Raw genomic sequence first — 19,388 nt, 5'->3', positions numbered from 1 at the left:
TTTGTTTGTTTTCAGTATTAGAGATTGAACCCAGGGATATTTTGCCACTAAGCTACATTTCCAGTCCTTTTTATAAGTTAATGAGACTGGTCTCACTTGCTATTCTCCTGCTTCAGCCTCCTGAATTGCGGGGGTTATAGGCATACACCACTATATCCAGCTTGCTTTTGCTTTTATATATTATAATCATTAATTCTATCATATTCCCTATATTTTACTTGTTAAAATAGTAACTAAAAATGGATCCAACTATCTGCCTATCCCTGTGCTTCTCAGTGAGCACTTCTGAGCACCTTTCTTCCAGGGTGTGGGCCAGAGAGTCACGTGCCTTTACATGGATAGACCACTATGAGGACACAGGCCATGAATGAAAAGGTCTATTGTTGTTGAGCTTGAGGATATTTCAGTTACAGACACACAAAAAAAGGCCAGACAACCATCCCAACATTTTTCTCTGAAAGCCAGCTACCCTGGCTCTATCTACACTTTTTTGAAAACTGCAACCAAAGTGATAACTTCTAATGTTACTTTAACTGCTTCTTCCCCTTTTCCCCCATCTTAAAGTAATGCATGCTTATTAAAGAAAAAGGGGTACTAGGGGGGAAAAAAAGTCCTAAAACTACAACATGGGACTGGAAGTGTGCCTCAGAGGTAGACCGTTTGCCTAACATATGAAAGGATTTGGGTTCCATCCCCAATACCCCCAAACAACAAAAATAAATAAATAATACATACTTCTGTCATTGAAAATATGAGCACTTTCATTTCCAGGAAAACTTACTTCTAGCCTTCCCCCAACCCTGCCGGGCACCTGCCATTTGCCTAACTGCCTCCACAGGGGCTAGGCCTTCCTTCTCTATAGCCTGCATCTCCATGCCTGACCCGCACGACCCTGGAGGCTATGTTCACTCAAGGGACCCTGGACACTGACTTGTGTCTGCATATGTGAGTTTGGGAAGCACTTTTTCTTATTTTCTCCTTTGGCAATGGCATTCCTGAAAACCTTTCCTAAATGTAACTTTGCACAGGCCTCTTTCTGCACTGGGGTCAGTGGATAATAGGAACACACTTGTAGCCATATGAAGTAAACTCACCAAGCACATCAGAAAGTCTTGAAGATGGACTCCCTGGGAACCACCAGGAGTCCATGCCCCATCCCCTGTCCAGAAATCACTGCAGTGAAGGCACACCCAGGGCACTAACCTGCTCAGCCACTTCTCTGCTCATGGCAAGTGCCAGCTGCAGCTGCAGCTCCTCTTCTCCACTTGTCTGTGGTCGAGCCTGCTCCAGCTCAGAAGACACCCGGGGGGAAGTGGCTGTGGAAGAAGGCAGAGTTACCACAAGCAAAGACAGGGCTGTCCCTCTCAAGCCTAGCAGTCCCCTATTCAGAGCACATCCCATTCTCAAACCTTCATGGTTTGGCAAGAGCCCAATGATACAGGAGGAGGATAGAAATGGACTACGGATATTCCAAGGTTAAAATCAAGTGATCATCATCAAAACTGGCATCACAACTACTCAAGCCACACGGCACCCATGGAGAGAAGAGTCTCTGGGCTGTAAGCCCCAGCTGGCAGTCAGGTCTCAGGAAAATCAGAACTTCGGTCTTCACTGCTCCAAAGAGAGGTACTAACTCAAACAGAGATCACGACAGTATTCTGCAAGTGCTGACCTTAAAAATCTCCTGTAGTCAGGAACTGGGCACTGGGCACCAAGGCTCCCTTCAAGTTGTAACAAGGTTTGAGAGCTGTACTTCCCATCTTGTAGTCTTAAGGACTGGTGAAAATACAGCCCACCTATTTCTGTGGTGACCCTGAACATTCTTGTTTTGAAACACTGTACACAGACTAGAAATGAACACAGGTGCAGGCATTTTTGTGGAAGGTACTCAGCTAGTTTGAACACTTATAAGCAGCTCTGGAAAGACAGTTTTTACTAAAGGGATGAGATGTGAATTTCTAGCAGATATAACAAACCCCCAATGAAGGAGTCTTTACAATCACAAGACCCAGGCAGGGACTCCCTGAGAACATGCCCACACTCCACAGGATGCTTGTGGATCATGGAATGTAGATGCCTCCAGGAACTGATGTAGAGCTTAGGGAACATGAGTCTAAGTGTTCCATCCTCTGCTCCATCCCAGCTCTTCTAAAGTTCTCAGAGCAAGGCCTGAGACAACGTGGGACTGGAAGTGTGATGGAGCTGCTGGCTCAGCAGGTTCCTGGCTCTGGCCTCCCCTGGATTCTGTGCAGCTCAGCGTACCCACCTCCATCTCCTGCTCCTGGGTTTGCAGATTTAGCCTCCCTCCAGGATATATCAGCCCTCAGGCTGGGCAAACTCTCTCCATTCCTCAGTGCACTTACCCCAGACTGGCAAATACCTACCTGCTGAATGATGGGCAGATGGACAAAGAATTCAATTTCATGGCTTAGGGGTAGTTAGTTGAAAATGTTGTAATTGTGTATTAGTTTACTTTCCTCTTTCATAATATGCATACTAGCAAACCTAACCATCAGGATTTGCTAACCTAAATATTGCTTCTACATTTCCATTCTAAATGTGCTTCCTAGGATCTGCTTTCTTTGGGGGAAAGTAAAAGGTCAGGAATGACTCATGACAAAGGCAGTTTCTAGATGGCCAGGCCCTGGCTACAGTGAATGAAACAGGAGAAGTGGCCTAAATGCAGTTTGGGTCACAGAGTTAATCCACAGAATGACCAGGCCAGGTAGCCAGAGAATGCCTCAGGCAGAGGGCTGGGGTGGGATGGGAGACTGTAAACTTTTCTCTACTGTAATATTGCCAAGCAATTTTACTTTGCTGTGAATTTTTTAAAAACATATATCAATAAGATTTAACATGGAATAATACTGGGCATGAAGCATGGTGTATATGTTGTAATTTACTGTCATCCCCTGGACCCCCCAAAAAATGTCAGCAAGCAATTACCTCATGTCTCCACTAATCAGTACCAACAAGCAAATAAATAAATAAATAGGCAAAAAAGCAAGAAGCTGCAGTTTAAAAAAAAAAAAAAAGTTATTTCTCTAAATGAAATAAAGTCAAACCCCATCCTAGTACATTACTTCAATTATATTTTCCACTGTTCTTCTTTAGAAAACAGCTAGATAGTTCTGGAAAGTCCTTTGAATACATCTTAATAATTAGATTTCTTAACAATACACTGAAACAGTTTGGGTTCATTTTGTTTCCAAAATCACGATGCCTGGCTTTCCTATGCTCAAGAAACAAAGATGCTGCCACCTTGACTGAAGGGAAAAGGCAGCCAGATACTTCTGGGAGGACTCCCATCCACTAAGCTCTCTGTTCATGTCCTTCATACCCAGCAGCTTCTTAACGGCCTCTCTGATGATAAAGAATCTAAAGTGTGGTTCACAAAACCCTAGATTTATATAAGACACAGCATCTGACATGCCCCATTTTTGAACAAATGAAGATCATGAGTGAATAAAGGAGAATGCCCTTTACCAACCTCCAACCCAGAAAGAGTACTGTGGAAAATTAGCATCACCCTGGCAGGAAAAGCTGCTCCTTGCCCACATGGTCAGAGTCAGCTTGTGGTTCTGAGCAAGACCTGGTCCAGCAATGAGGCCTCCCTTGCCCCTGAGCTGTGAAGCACACCTGCAAGGCCAGATTCAAATGCAAATGTCTAAGCTGGTTTCTACCATCACCGCCACTGGAGCAGTGAGAATAATGCAAAGCCGGCAAATTCGGAAATAGTTCACCACATCAATGTGGAGAATCAAGACAAAGGGTATTCCCCCTCCACACTGTGGTTTTTATAAACGGATGCAGAGCTCTCAGCTCCACAGGTGGCAGAATTCACAGCCACCAAACCCTAAATATCAGCGGCACACAGCGGGTCTCCAGCAGAGATGCCACTGCCTTAGTGACAGCATCTCAGTCCACAAAGAGCCTCTTGTGCCTGGGCACATGACAGGGAACACAGATGTCATTGTGAAACAGGCCTGAATGGACCCTTCTGACCACCTGAGCCTGGCCCTGCTATGAGGATCCGAAGGCTCACAACTCACAGGGACCCAAGGAAAGAGCAAGAGCCACTCTCAATATGCTGACTGCTTCCTCCCCATCACTCTTTGGAGGGAAGAACAGGAATTGTTAGTTTATGTTAATCATACCACCAAATGCATCATGGACCTTCTCCCATCTAAGACAGGCTTCTGTGTTACCAGCTCCACCTGGAATAACTTCAATGTGGCCAAGAATTGTAACCACGGGTGGGACCACTTTTATTTTTTCCAGTCCTCAAAATTCAGTCTGGTAAGGAAGATACAAGAAACGCCCTGTTCGGATGGGCCAGGATCTCCCAGATTCAATTCCACCCTGCCTGATCCCAGGATACCCAGGTGGGACCTGGGTGCCTGTACCCTGTGCTGTGGGAAGGTTTTCCTTTCTCTCATGTGCTCCTAAAACTGAAGTCAAGAGATTTCATAATGAAGATGACTGAGTTGGCTAACTTCAGGTACTTCTGAAAGAAGTGAAGGCAAATTGATTGAAAAAAAAAAAAAAAAAACAGGAAATCGCTTCTTATCAGCTATATTTTGCAATTTTCCTAGAAAGTACTGTAACCACTCACATAATATTAAATAAAGGGAACAGATACTGTGTGTGGGACAGGAGCTGTGAGGTCCCCAACATGACTCTGTGAGCCTCACACAGACCCCAGGGGAGGCAGAGGAAGGGACCCTTCCTCTGTGTGTTCTGTGTGTTCTGGGTTTGGTCTGGTGATGGTGGGCACACAGGTGTTTGGGGCAAGACTGCAAGGTTGTCAGGCATCGAAGACCCAAGATTCATGTGTGTCCAAGTGATGCTGAAATCCCTTCTGCCCCCATGCATGTCAGCTGGGGAAAGACCTGCTAGTAGAAAGAGTACTATCTGGACAAATCTTGTTTCTACCATTGACCAACAGTGGAACCACATCCAAATGGCTGACCTCTCTGAGCTTCTGCTCCTACTTCTGTGAAATAGAAACCAACACTGTTTATGGGAAGGGTTAGGAGTACTCAGGACCCAGCTAGACCTTTCCCCAGGATCTGAACTTTACCTCTTCTCCAACCCCAGGATCCAGAGCACTGTCAGGCACCCACATATTCCACCTCACACAGCAGAAAACCTGCCTTCCTGGCCTGTATGGGAACAATTTGGGCTCTAGCCTGGCTGGTCTCTGACCTTCTCTTTCTGCATGGATGGTGTCCCTTAGAGGAAGGGAAGGAGGAGCCAATATTGAACCCAGGACCAGCTTCCTCCGTTGGATGAACCAGTCTCCAGTCCAAATTCCTTCCTCATTACTGAACTGCAGGGGAATCCATACTCAGTTTTCCTCAATGTTGTGACATCTTCCTGTGATCCCCATGTTACTCCTAAGTCAGTGATGACTTCAGCCACTGAGGACACTCCCACCCAGCAGCTCTTGCCTGAGCTGAGACTTCTAAACACAGGGGATCTTCCAGAGCCCTCACTTTGTCTAATCACAGGGAGGAGCAGAAAGGATTCCTTTTAATTAAAAGAGATATGAGAAAATAATGTTCCTGCCTACCCCCACTAACATTAAATTAAAAAAAAAAAGAAAGAAAGAAAAAGGAGGAGGAGGAATATAAATACATGGGGAAAAAAACAAGGAGGTATAAAATGAGAAGCACACTAAAGCTGGACCACAGCCAGATCAGTGTCTAGCCGTAGGGCAGATATAAGTTACAACAAAGGGACAGGCCATGACCGCCTCCTGCCATGTGACCAACCCAGGACCCCCAGTGGTAGGATAGCTGCCTATCAGATGATGATGTCACATCACCACCTAGGGCTGCCCCAGCAAAATGCTGATGTGAGTGGAATTAAGGCTCTATATCTGATTTCCAGATCACAGGAAGTTCAGGGTGAAAATCAAACTAAGCAAGGCAAGAGGCAGCAGACAGAGACTCAGGCCAGGACTAGACCATAAGCCTTTCGGGGCCCTGAAAAAACTAGGATGAGCTGAAGAGGCAGGACAACCGAGAAACTTATAACCCTAGGTGTTCTTGCTTTGGGCAAACCAGTGGCAAGACACTTTAAGGACAACTATGAGATCTAAATTTGGCCTAGGGAGTAGGATATTACCAATTCCTGACTTTTTGAGGTGTGAAGTGATTTTGTGACTCTTCTGGAATAGACACATCCTCAAATTTTATGGGTGGGGAGTGACGATGCCCATAACTTTTTTAATACTTCAGCATAAAAGGCAATGAAGGCCGCTCCTCTCACCCTGCTCCCACAGCGCTGCCCACAGGAAGCAGCTATTCATTTTCCTGTGATTCCAGAACAGCTTTTTACCACATGCTCTGTATGTGGATGGGTGGGATGCACTTCCATTCCTGACACTCACTCACATAGAAGGAACTGCATCTATTCTTCAGTGGTGGGACAACTGCCAATCAGGAGACATCACAACACTGCTTTAGGACTATTCCAGTGAAGTGGAGAAATGACTATAATCCAGGCCATAGATGTGATTCCCTTATCTGTGTTCTGCATTTCCTCCTCAGATCTGACCTAGGCTGAGCATTGTCAGAGATAGTACTTATTAGCATGGTAGTTGAGTGGGGATGCTCAGGCCCTGCTACTTCTTAACATTTGGTCTAGGAGATTAAATTCTCTGTGCCTCAGTTTTCTCATCTGCAGAATGGAGACAGAGTACCCATCTCCTGGGGTTATTGTGAGGATCAAACAAATTACTATGTGAAAAGCAAGTGACATTCCTACAATGTTCATGGTTCTCTTACTGAACTCTCACTCTATACAGACCAGGGCTGACACTTAGGGGCCAGTGACTTGCCCAAAGTTACCCAGCTGGGGAGCAATGGAGTCTGACCCTGAAAGGCTCACTCTTGGGGTTTTTTGTTGTGTTTTGTTTTTGTCTTTTTTGGTAGTTTTAGGAATAGAACCCTGGGCCTCATGCACGCTAAGTACATGCTCTACCACTGAGCAACACCCCCAGCCCTATCCCCTATCAACCCTTTTTATAGATGAAGAAACTAGGGTTCAAAAGGATTAAATGGCTTACACATAGCTGACCAGTGGCAGAATAAGAACTCAAAGCCAAATTTTAAGACCTGAATCCCACACCTGTTTCCAGCACCCTGAAGGAGATTTAAGGCCCTCAAGTTGGTGCCACTGAGGTATACTACACCATGCCAGGCCCTCCTCAAGCCTGAAGAAAGGCCCTGATCCCATGAGGCTTGTGTTCCAGTAAGGCAAGATCAGAAACAAACAAAAAAACAAAGCAAAAGAGAAGCAGCAGCAGCCTGGGACAAGGTCTAGGAGAAGACACTGAGACAGAGACCTGGGGGTCAAGGGGTAGGGGTACTTCTGCTCTGACTCTGGTATAAGCAGAGGGATTCCCAGGGCACATGAGGGAAGAGTCTGGGAGCTTCCACCTTCAGAGGGGCTGTTGGAGGCTCTAAGCAAAGCAGCAATGCCATCTGACTAGTCTGGGGGGCAGTGATGAGAGCCTGGGCCAGAAGTGGCTTTTAAGGAGTTGCAACAGGAAGCTGGATACATTTAATTGAGATTCCCCCAATACCTGCAAATGGTCTGAACAAATGGTCGAGCAAGTCCACAAGAGACTGTCCAGAGTCCTGCCTGGTCCAGCTCAGTTCTTGGTTCAGTAGTCTGCTCCATGTGGTGCTACTGTATGGAGCCGACTCAGCACTTACAGCGCTTGCTTCTGATCATGTTTTGGGGGGCAGAACTGGGTCTCCCACGGAAAATATGTTGAAGTCCTGACTCCCAGTACCTCAGAACATGAACCAATTTGTAAACAGGGTTGTTGCCAGTGTAATTAGTTAAAATGAGGCTACAATGAAGCAGAGTAGATCCTATATTCTGTATGATTGGTATCCTTATAAGAGACACAGAGGTGCAGACAATGAGGGGAGGATGCCACAGGCAATGGAGGCAGAGACAGGAGTGATGCACCAGCCACCACCAGAAGCTAGGAAGGAAAGAAGGGGTGACCCTGCTGATACCTTGATCTTGGACTTCTAGCCTCCAGAACAGTGAGATAATCCATTTCTGTTATATCAGGCTACACTTAAGTGGAATTTTGTCAAAGCAGACCTAAGAAGGCAACCAAAGTCTTTTCCAATATTCATCTCAAGGCATTCCCACTGTCTCATACTGATATGAGCATCCTTGACATGCAGGGAACAGACTGCCTTGTCCCCTGGCGCCAGAACTATAGCTGCCCGTGGGGCTGGGGATGTGGCTCAAGCGGTAGCGCGCTCGCCTGGCATGTGTGCGGCCCAGGTTCGATCCTCAGCACCACATACAAACAAAGATGTTGTGTCCGCGGAAAACTAAAAAATAAATAAATATTTTAAAAAAAAGAAGAACTATAGCTGCCCACTTCATGGTTACCTTCCCATGCTCCCCAAACACCTGTCACACTATGCTCTTTCCTGCCTTGAGCCCTGTGCCTGCCTGGGCCACTTCCTTAAGACTATACATTCTCACGATGGTCCCACAATGGGAAAGAGAAGCACATCCTCATCCCTAAAATCCCTAAATGCCACCTCCATTGTTACCTTCTCTGGCTGTGCTACTAAGATGGTCTCTCACCAGACCAGGGCTTCCACAGGGCAGGAGGTCATCAGCTGTAGTCACCACTGGCATAGGCCCTAGTGGGCTTGGAGGGTTGGTTGGCTGGTGCCCATGCAGTGACAGCTCTGTAGTCTTCATTTCCAGCTGTGCATTTCACACTGCCCCCAGACACCCACCTTCCCACGTGACTGTCAGCTCTGAGAAGGCAGGGGCTGCACTGACAAGTTCCTGCACAGAGCAGCACCCAAGTGTCTATCAGCTGAACTTCAAGTTTAGTTTCTGCTGAAAACTAATAATGGCTGTTACTTTCGCATTACTACCCTGGGATGTTGGCACTGCCACCTCAGTTTATAGACAAGAAAGCAGAAACCCCAGGAGAAAAAAGGCAGATCCCAAACAATGGCCACGTTTAGTCCCCAGTGTGAGGGAGATGGGGGAGGGGAGACCAGAGACAAAAGGCAGTCCTTCTGTCTGCATGATTCAAAACCCATCCTCAGTCTGAATAAAAAGCAAGTCTGTGCTGTTCTCTCTGAGCTACAGATTAAACTCTCTCCCTTACAGATCACCAGTTTGTTGGGTAGGAAAGGAAGGGCTTGTCCAAAACATCAAGCACTTTTTCTCAGTGCTCATTACCCAAGGGTTTCTATGCTATGGCTTCTGTCCACAGTAAAAGTAACAAAGGCACAGTGTGTACCTCCTTGGGTGGCGCGCTGGGATATGGGTCTCATGGTGGCTGGGAACCAGTGGCAGGGAAAAGAGACCCTTCATGCCTTGCCTTAGGGGCCCGGCTCTCCTGATAGAAGCCAGGGTGGGAAAAGGGTCACTGGGGCTATTCAGCACTAAACAAGAATAGGCACCCAAGCTTATGAACACACATCAGGTGCAGCAAGAACTTCAACAACACAACTTATTTCTTTTTTTTTTTTTTTTTTAACTACAATCATAATCTTAAAGAAATTAAATGCCTATAGCACTTTCTTAAAGTAATATAGGTTGAGCGTTCCAAACCCAAAACTCTAAAATCCAAAACATTCTGAGCACTGACATTAGGCCCCAAGTGGAAATTTTCACATCTGACTTCATAGGAGACAGGTCCTGGCAAAACCACAGGGGCACAAAAAATACTGTACAGAATTACCTTTGGGCTATGTATATAAGGTGTCTATGAAATAATTTTATAAATGAGTTTCATGTTTAGAGTTAAGTCTGATGCATCTGGATAAGGGATATTCAACCTGGACTTCAAAACAGGAAATTCATTTTTTAAAATCAGGGGTTTTTTTTATTTTGATAATAATTTCCATCTATTAAAATGGTAATCATTTTAAAAATTATAGTACTTAGCCAGGCATGGTGACACACACCTGTAATCTCAGTGACACAGGAGGCTGAAGCAGGAGGATCACAAGTTCAAGGTCAGCCTCAGCAACCCAGTGAGACCCTCAGCAACCTTGTGAGACTCTATTTCAAAATAAAAAATAAAAAGAACTGGGGATGTAGCTCAGTGGTGAAGTAATCCTGGGTTCAATTCCCAATACCAAAATTAAGTAATTAATTAAAATTTTAAAAATATATTAAAAATTATAGTATCCACTGTGGGTTCTGGGACAGTCAATAAGCACTCCCACCTGCTACTGGAGACACAATCTACTAAGAAAGCATTTGCAATATTTCAAGAGAGAATTTTGTTTATATACTTCTCCCATTAATTTCACTGATAAGAATTCTACATAGAAGAAATAATTAGAAGAATCCTTAAAGCTAGATGTTGTGGTGCATGTCTATATTCCCAACTACTCAGGAAACAGAGGCAGGAGAATTTCAAGTCCAAGGCCAGCCCAGGCAATTTAGGAAGACTCCATCTCAAAACAAAATTAAAAAGGCTAGGTAGCCCAGTGATAGAGTACTTGCCTAGCATACATGAGGCCTTGGATTTGATCTCCACTTACTTACACACACACACACACACACACACAGAGAGAGAGAGAGAGAGAGAGAGAGAGAGAGAGAGAGAGAGAAAGCTCTGTACAAAGTTTACAACAGATAGAACCTGAAAATAACTTTGATAGTAGGATGATAATGGATAATCCACTTCCGGAGCACCTCCTATGCAAAAACATATTGAAGTGCATGTAATTTACACAATATCCTAGGAGAACGTACTATGGTATGTCCATTTCACAGATTAAAGGATTTAAAATTGGAGAAGTAAAGTAACCCAATCAAAGTTTACCTTTAACTTGGTGTGAATGCTGGGCATGCTGGCACACCTGCAGTCCCAGCAACTCAGGAGGCTGAGGCAGGAGAATCACAAGTTTAAGGCTAGCCTCAGCAACTTAGTGAGGCCCTAAGCAACTCAGCGAGAGGCTGTCTCAAAATACAAAAATAAAAAGGGCCGGGGATGTGACTCAGTATTAAAGCACCCTGGGTTCCATCCCTGGTACCCCCAATCCCCCCCCCCAAAAAAAAATCTAGGTGTAACTTAGTAGCAATATGGAAAATTCAGAGAATTAGAGAAAAACAAAAAACAGACTGCAAAACTGTCTTATTCCAGAGTCACCTGAATTGTACCCTCTTAAGCCCAGTGCTCAGGGGAAGGTGGGGACTCTGCTCCTGCACAGCTCCACCCTCCACTCACCTTGCCCTGTGCCTCGTATTCCCTCATGCGCGCCTATGCGCGTGCACGCGCACACACACAGACAAGGGTGAGAACAGCTCAGTGGTTGCAGACATTCTGCACCACCTGTCCCAATAGCCCACACAGCCCTAGGCTGAATCTGGAGAACCACCAAAGGCTGACCTGGGCTGGGGCTGAGCTCTGGCAGGTGTCTTCCAGTAGCCCTGGGCACCTGAGTACACTATTGATTGCCTGCCTGTCCTACACTGAGTCCACCCAAGGCAAAATCTCAGTTACCCGCTGCAAACCCCAAGGTAAGATTTCAGTTACCAGCTGCAAGCCCCTCAAAGCTTAGAGCTGGAGCCAAGCATAGTGGAACACACCTGTAATTCCAGTTACTCAGGAGGTTGAGGCAGAAAGATTGCAAGTTTGAGGCCAGCCTGGGCAACATAGTAAGACTGTACCTTGAAATAGAAAGCTGGGGGATGTACCTCAGTGGTAGAACACTCCCTGGGTCCAATCCCCAGTTCCACAAAAATGAAACAATAAAATTTTTAAAAAGCTTAGGGGTGGCCCTGAAAAACCCAGATTAACATTTTGGGAAATGTCCTTTAAAAATAGCACAAATACAGTCATTTTATCTGTGTAATATACATTTTAGATTTGTTTTTGTAGAACATTCTTCCAAACTGTCGTTCAGATGGGTCAGTACAGCTGACTTTAGGGGTGCAGACCCTGACCTGGCCTTTAGTTCTTCTCCAGATTCTGGACCTGCTAGCTGATGGGTATGACCAAACTGCACAGCCTAGTCCGGACACGGAGGCACACACCTGTAATCCCAGCAGCTCAGCAGACTAAGGCAAGAGGATCAAAAGTTCAAGGCCAGTCTCAGAAACTCAGTGAGGCTCTAAGCAACACAGTGAGAACCTGTGTGAAAATAAAATAAAAAGGGCTGGGGATGTGGCTCAGTGATTAATGCCCTTAGGTTCAATCCCCTTCTTTAAAAAAAAAAAAAAAACCAAAACACTGCACAACCTGGAAGCTCCCAAAAGCCCTGGGTTACAGTTCAGGCACCTGGGACCCTATCACTGAAACCTGCTGTCTAGTATGAACATGAGGAGTGACCAACATTTGCACATCAGAGCAAGGACAAGTTAGGAACCTTCACCCAGTGGAATACAGCTGGCATTCAGCATCCACAGGTTCCCCATCAGTGGATTCAACCAAACTTAGATTGGAAATTTCAGAAAAAGAAATTGTACAGACTTTCTTTCTTGTCATAATTCTCTAAACAATAAAGTAAAACAACTATATAAATAACATTTATATCCTATTAGGTGTTATAAGTCACCTGGAGTTGATTTGAAGTATACGGAAGTATGTGCATAGGTTACATACAAATACTATGCCATTTATATAAGGGATTTAAGCATCTATAGGTTTTGGTGTCCGCTGGGGGTGGATAAGCCAACCTTAGCAAAAATGATGTGCTTGTCTATACATTGTGTGCAACTGTAAAATGTTCACAGGGTAATGATGTTGGATTCATTCTACTGTCTTTCCTATCCCCAGACCCCCTCCCCTCCCTTCACTCCTTTCCAAATCCAAAGTAACTCAATTCTTCCCTAGCCACCCCCACTATTGTGAATTAACATCCACATATCAGAGAAAACATTTTTTGGCCTTTGGGTTTTTTGGGGGATGGCTTATTTCACATAACATGATATTGTCAAGCTCCATCCATTTACCAGCAGATGCCATCATTTCATTCTTCTTTAAGGCTGAGTAATATTCCATTGTGTATATATACCACATTTTCTTTATCCATTCATCTATTGAGGGACACATAGGTTAGTTCCATAGTTCAGCTATTGTAAGTTGACCAGTGTGATTCTACATCACATACAACCAGAAGAATAAGAAGTTATTCTCCATTTATGTATGATGTGTCAAAGTGGATTCTACTGTCATGTATAACTAATTAGAACAAATTTTAAAAATTGCAATAAAGAAATGCAATATCATCAAATTGAACACATAATAGAATATGGGGAAAAATGTTTACAGGGTTATGTAGGAACCAGAAATAAAATGCTTCTGTTACAATGTCATGAGACAAAAAGCAGGGATGCAAAGTTACACTCACAGTGCAACAGCAAGGGTAGAAAAGAACAGGCTCACGCCTGGCGCAGGCACCGTAGAACACACCTATAATCCCAGCAGCTCGCTCGGGAGGCTGAGGCCAGAGGATGGTGAGTTCAAAGCCAACCTTAGCAAAAGTGATGTGCTAAGCAACTCAGTGAGACCCTGTCTTTAAATAAAATACAAAAGCTGGGTGTGGTTGCGCTCTCCTATAATCCCAGCCTCTCAGGAGGCTGAAGCAGGGGGATCACGAGTTCAAAGCAAACCTCAGCAAAAAGCGAGGCACTAGGCAACTCAGTAAGACCCTGTCTCTAAATAAAATACAAAAAAGGGCTGGGGATGTTCAGTGGTTCAGTGCCCCTGAATTCAATCCCTGGTACAAAAAAAAAATAATATGCTTAGAAAAAAATACACCAACATGTAATAGCAGCCGCCTATGTAATAAGATTACAAGGATACTTTGTATTTTTTCCCTGAATTTTCTACACTATCATGAATGCACGTACATTAATTTTATAATGAAAAGTGAGAATTACTTCATGTCCACACCAGGCTTACCAGTTAGAAATGAAGAGGTGGTAACTGGGTGAATACATTTTAAGGGTGCTGGGCTGAGCTCTCATTAGAAGTCAGCAAGAGGGCTGACTCCAATTTGTAATGCCAATCTCCAAGCTGCTGAGAATTGAATATTGTCTGCAGCCTAAAACTTTTTGAAATGGTCCTAAGCTGAAGTGAGAGGCGAGGAAGACTGCTCCAACTGAATATGGCATGACATGGACTCTATCTCTGGAGGTATTTTCCAAAGCCTCAGTAGAACACTGTAGTCACCTGCCACTGTGATGGGCGTGGGAGGTAAGTCTGATTTGAAAGGTGTAGCCAGAGGTGAGGTCCATGCTTTGGAACCATTTAAAAGCTCCTGGGCAGCCAACTTGAGAGCCAGTAGTATAGGGAAAAAAGGAAGGGCAAAATAAAGAACAGTATTTTTATTCCTAAACAAAACGAGCAGGGGTGCTGAACTTGAACTTAAAGCACTTAAAAACCACACAAATATGACAGTGTACAGCCCTATCCACACCTCAGCTACATGGGCTACTGTTCCTCAGCAACAAACCTGTACAGTATGTTTCTGTAATGAACACTGTAGGCAACTGAAATGCAGCATAAGTATTTGTACACCTAAACATACTTAAGTATAGAAAGGACCTGGCAAAGACACTAGGTGAGGGCAGGATATACCTCAGTAGCAGGGTGCATGCTTAACAGGTGCAGGGCACTGGATTCAATCTCCAGCACAAAGTAAAAAAGAAACAAAATATACTAGATGATAGAAATTTTTCAGCTCCATTATAATCTACAGGTCCACTATCATATATGTGGTCTGTCATTAACCAGTTTATGACTGTATAGAAAATGTTTCTGTATTTCTGGAAAAGTTCTTAAATGCATTTTCAAAAGAATAACACTCATGCCTGGGACTTACAGCAACAGAAATAAGCATAGCATATAAAAGGATCACCACAAAAAAAGAAAACAACTAAGATTTATTTGCAGTCATCATTCAGGATGTATTTACTAAGCACCTCTCTGGCTCAGGCACGATGCTGGGATGCTAAAGGTACAGCATGGGCGTGCAGGGTCCCACTTCAACAGTCAGCTTGTTCAGGAAACAGAAAACAAAATTAACAAGAGAATTTAAAACAGTGAAAAGCACTCTGAAGACATTAACAGAGGAAAACGTGAGAGATTATATTCAAATTTTATTTTATTATATTATATTCAAAATATGATCTACCTATGCATGCAAAAAGAAATGTCTTTACAATTTCCCTCCTATTTTTATTCACATAACTGTAAATATTCTCTTAAAATTTACTACTAGCTGGGGCTGGGGTTGTGGCTCAGTGGTAGAGCGCAAGACTTGCGCTATGAGGCACTGGGTTCGATCCTCGGTACTACATAAAAATAAAGTTATTGTGTCCATCTACATCTAAACAAAATTAAAAAAAAAAAATTTACTACTAGCAAAACTGCTATCCTGCCAAGTCCATGGCAGTCAGGGGCTGTGTGACCATGTTGTCCACTGGCTAAAAATACTTCCTTATTCCCTACCATACTTATTCAGTTTATTAACAATGGTTTGTTACCTATACTACAAAGAATGCTTAGAAGAAATGTAGATGAATATTATATCAATGATTTCAATTTTCCGTGGAACAAGTCAATGTCAATCATATTATTAATAATACCTAATCTGCAATTTTGATGGCCATGTTTTAACTGAAAATAATGCCATCCTCTGACCATTAGAGAGCACCATAAACTCTAGGTCCAGATTAAGAAGCACGTTCAGTCTTTGGACTGGGGATGTGGCTCAAGCGGTAGCGCACTTGCCTGGCATGTGTGCGGCCCAGGTTCGATCCTCAGAACCACAAAGAAAGATGTTGTGTCCGCAGATAATTAAAAAATAGATTAAAAAAAAAGAAGAAGCAGTTTAAATTGTACTCCAGCTCTTAAAAAACTATAACAACAAGAAATAAAAGCATTACATGAGATAGACCACAATCCTAATTTTTTTTTCTTTTTTCTTTTTTTTTTTGAGAGAGAGAGAGAGAGAGAGAGAATATTTTTTAATATTTATTTTTTAGTTCTCGGCGGACACAACATCTTTGTTGGTATGTGGTGCTGAGGATCGAACCCGGGCCGCACGCATGCCAGGCGAGCACGCTACAGCTTGAGCCACATCCCCAGCCCTCTCTCTATCTCCTTAAGGAAGGGTGTGAATGAACTCTTCCTGAGGGAAAACAGAGGCCCAGGCAAAGGTGATCCAAGGGCCTTCTGGCTCTCTGGAAATGATGACTCGGCAACTCACAACGTCACACATTCAAATCCCACTTAAGGCCCAAGCCCTTGTGGTAAAAATGAACATTTTGTATCTGATGTATGGATAGATGTATCAATAAAATCATTACCTCAAGGGCATATACATGTCACTTACCAGCATCCTCTGTGATTCCATTTTCCACTTGAATAGATCAAATCTTTATAGCACAACGATGCCCTGCCCCTGCCTCTACCCCAGGACTACCTGCTCCAGAAGATGCAGGACTCCCAGCACATTTATTCCAACAAAATGAATGTCAAATGAGTCTCAATTCCCACCAAATTTCTGGTCCATTCCCAAAGGACCCTGAAGTCTAGGTACCTTTCCTACTGGCAGCTGTCCCTCTTCCTGGCTGGTACCACCTACTGCTTCTCAGTTCCATGTTCCTCTCTACCCTCAGCCCTTACCTTGGAGCTTCGCTATCCACCCTTCCTTTCTCCTCCCCCCACACTCTTACGATCCCTGGACTGGCCCAGACTCCTTCCAAGATCCACCTCAGGAGCACATCTGAGGGATATGCTGGCTGGGTTTTTCTAACAATTACTATGCTTTTTTTCCCATATCCTCAGGTTTTTCAACAACAGGCCTATATAAGACTTCCTTTCTCATATACCTACTTACTGAGCACTCTTGTATGTGAACAAACTCCAGCTCTACTCCCAGAGTTTCACCAACAGGTGGATACCAGGATGTCAGAGGACCTGCTGCCCCTGGAGACTTGCCATACACACACATGAAACAATGTACAGAAGCCTTCAGATTCTCCAAAGGTACTTCCTATGGGGTTTAAGAACAGCTGTTCACCATGGAAGAAACACAATGGCCATGCCACCCTTCCACTCCCAGAGAGATATGGAAATCCCCTTGGCATTCCTATCATGCCACTAAAGAGTAAGACACAGACTGCAAGACTCCAGGCTCAGGTCTGGATGCAAGGTCAGCAGATTTGGGGCAACCAGAGGAAAATACCCATCACAGCCGCTATGCATGCTGTCCTGAGGGGCTGCTCAGACCATGCCCCTCCCACCTGCACAGTAAGCACCAGCCCTCCTATACCTCCATTTAGACCCTGAACACTTGTCCAGAAACCACAGAGAATATGTCCTCTTTGGTGTTTGTGGCTAAGAAGTTCAAAGTCAAATTTGGATCCATCTCTAACAACTATGTATGACTCTAGCTGTTTTATTTTCTCACCTTGTTTCAGGCTAGTTTCACTCTAGGACAATAAGAATTTCTTTTTCTTTCTTTCTTTTTTTTTTTTTTTGGTACCAGGGAACAAATCCAGAGGTGCTTTACCACTGAGCTACATCCTCAGTCCTATCGGTTTGTTTTGGGGGAGGGAGGTGGCTGGAGACTGAACTCAGGGGGCACTCGACCACTGAGCCACATCCCCAGCCCTATTTTATATATATTTTTTTTATCTTTTGCCCCACTTTCTTCTGGTATGTATTTAATCCTATGGCACTGAATGTGTTTTATAAGCCAACTCAAATCCTTTCTGAAGTGAAGCAGGGCAAATACATTATTAAATGACCATAATCTCCAGTAATCACTTGGTAAGTACTGCCGGGAGGTGTGAGGGGTGCAGCCTTGGCTTGAGGAGCCCAAGGGTCTGAAAGATCGCCTGACATTTCCCTACAACACCAGAAACACACAGCTGGCTGAATGCACCAGCTAGAGTGCCAAAAGCATCACCCCAGACAGAAGGGGCTGTCACACAATTTCCAGATGACAAGAAGCAGGTGGTAATTCCCACATGGGGCAAAGCCCACCATCATCACTTTGATTGTAGGATTTTAAGCTGTTCTGGTTCACTCTAGGACAATAAGGATTTCTACTTTTTTTTTTTTTTTTTTTTTTTTTGGTACCTGGTACAAATCCAGAGGTGCTGTACCACTGAGCTACAACCTCAGTCCTATTTGTTTGTTGTTTTTGGGAAGGGGGGTAGCTGGAGACTGAACTCAGGGGGCACTCGACCACTGAGCCACATCCCCAGCCCTATTTTAAATCTAGAGACAGAGTCTCACTGAGTTGCTTAGCGCCTCCAAGTTGCTGAGGCTGGCTTTGAATTTGAGATCCTCTTGCCTCAGGCTCCGAAGCCTCTGGGATTACAGGCATGTGCCACCATGACCAGCTAGTCCTTTTTATTTTGCTTCTTGCTAAGTTGCTTAAGGCCTTTCCAAGTTGCTGAGGTCTCCAACTTGTGACACCCATAACTCAGCCTCTGGAGTCACTGAGATTATAAGCAAGTACCACCACAACCGGCCTTTATCTTTTCTTTACCCTTTTAAAGAACAGGAATGCTGGAGGTTAAAACTCCCACCCAAAACTCCAAAGTATTAGGCTGGTTCCTGATACATCAGGACAACTGTGGCTCTTGGCTCCAGAGGATGACTCAGGGAGCCCAGCCAAAGGGGGATGCAATTACCAAGCTGGGCTCTGCTTCATTCTACCAGTTTTTAGCAGAAGTCAAGACAGGCAGGAGGAGGAAGCGATCTCTGACCTGACAGCATTCTTAATCAGAAATAGCAGAGATCTTTTTCCCCCCAAGCCTTCATCTTGACTCACAGGAAAGATTCCTCCATTCAGCTATACTGTCTTTGAGGTAGGTTCCTACTACCACAAGAACTTCCACAACTTCTTCATGGCCTGCTGAGTGCTATGGCCAGTCCTAGAGAACATGAGAGGGTAGCCAGAACCATGGGTGGGGAACAGGTGTATTGTTCACAGCCAGGCTCCAGTTCAAGCCAGAAGCCATCTCTGTGATCTTGGACAAATCCCTTCAACTCTCTAGGCCTGAGTAGCCTCCTCTACACACATCCTGAGCACCAACTGCATACCAGAATCATGTGTGAGGGGCAGCCAACATAGGCAAGCTGAAGCCAGTGTACCCTAAGCCTTCAAGTAAACATGAGTGCCAGAAGTGGCCAAAGAGCTAAAGACCAGAAACACCATTCAAGTACCAATAACTCCCTACCTGCATCTCCATCCCAGAATTTTCTACCAAACCCTAAGCTTCCTGCCATCTCCTCTTGCATGTTAAGAAGATACTTCAAGGGACTGGGGTTGTGGCTCAGTGGTAAAGTGCTTGCCTAGCATGTGTGAGGCACTGGTTCAATCCTCAGCACCATATAA

At 44.4% G+C, this 19,388-nt stretch overlaps 1 protein-coding gene across 11 annotated transcripts in view; it reads right to left on the bottom strand.

Annotated features, from left to right (window-relative positions):
- Epn2 (epsin 2) overlaps window positions 1-19,388 on the bottom strand; it is an 89,282-nt gene that overhangs the window by 23,643 nt on the left and 46,251 nt on the right. For 10 of the 11 annotated variants that reach the window (XM_076869498.1, XM_076869500.1, XM_076869489.1 and 7 more), the window contains one exon: window positions 1,204-1,316. In XM_076869498.1, coding sequence (XP_076725613.1) covers window positions 1,204-1,227 — 24 coding nt within the window. In that variant the 5' untranslated portion in view covers window positions 1,228-1,316. Of the gene's footprint in view, window positions 1-1,203; window positions 1,317-12,060; window positions 12,122-19,388 lie in introns of those variants that run through there. The other variant, XM_076869497.1, reaches the window with a different exon arrangement.

Source organism: Callospermophilus lateralis, chromosome 11 (genome assembly GCF_048772815.1).
Source record: "Callospermophilus lateralis isolate mCalLat2 chromosome 11, mCalLat2.hap1, whole genome shotgun sequence".
NCBI classification, from domain to species: domain Eukaryota; kingdom Metazoa; phylum Chordata; class Mammalia; order Rodentia; family Sciuridae; genus Callospermophilus; species Callospermophilus lateralis.
The sequence above is the reverse complement of the archived record's forward strand: the minus strand, read 5'-3'. Positions and strand labels throughout refer to the sequence as shown.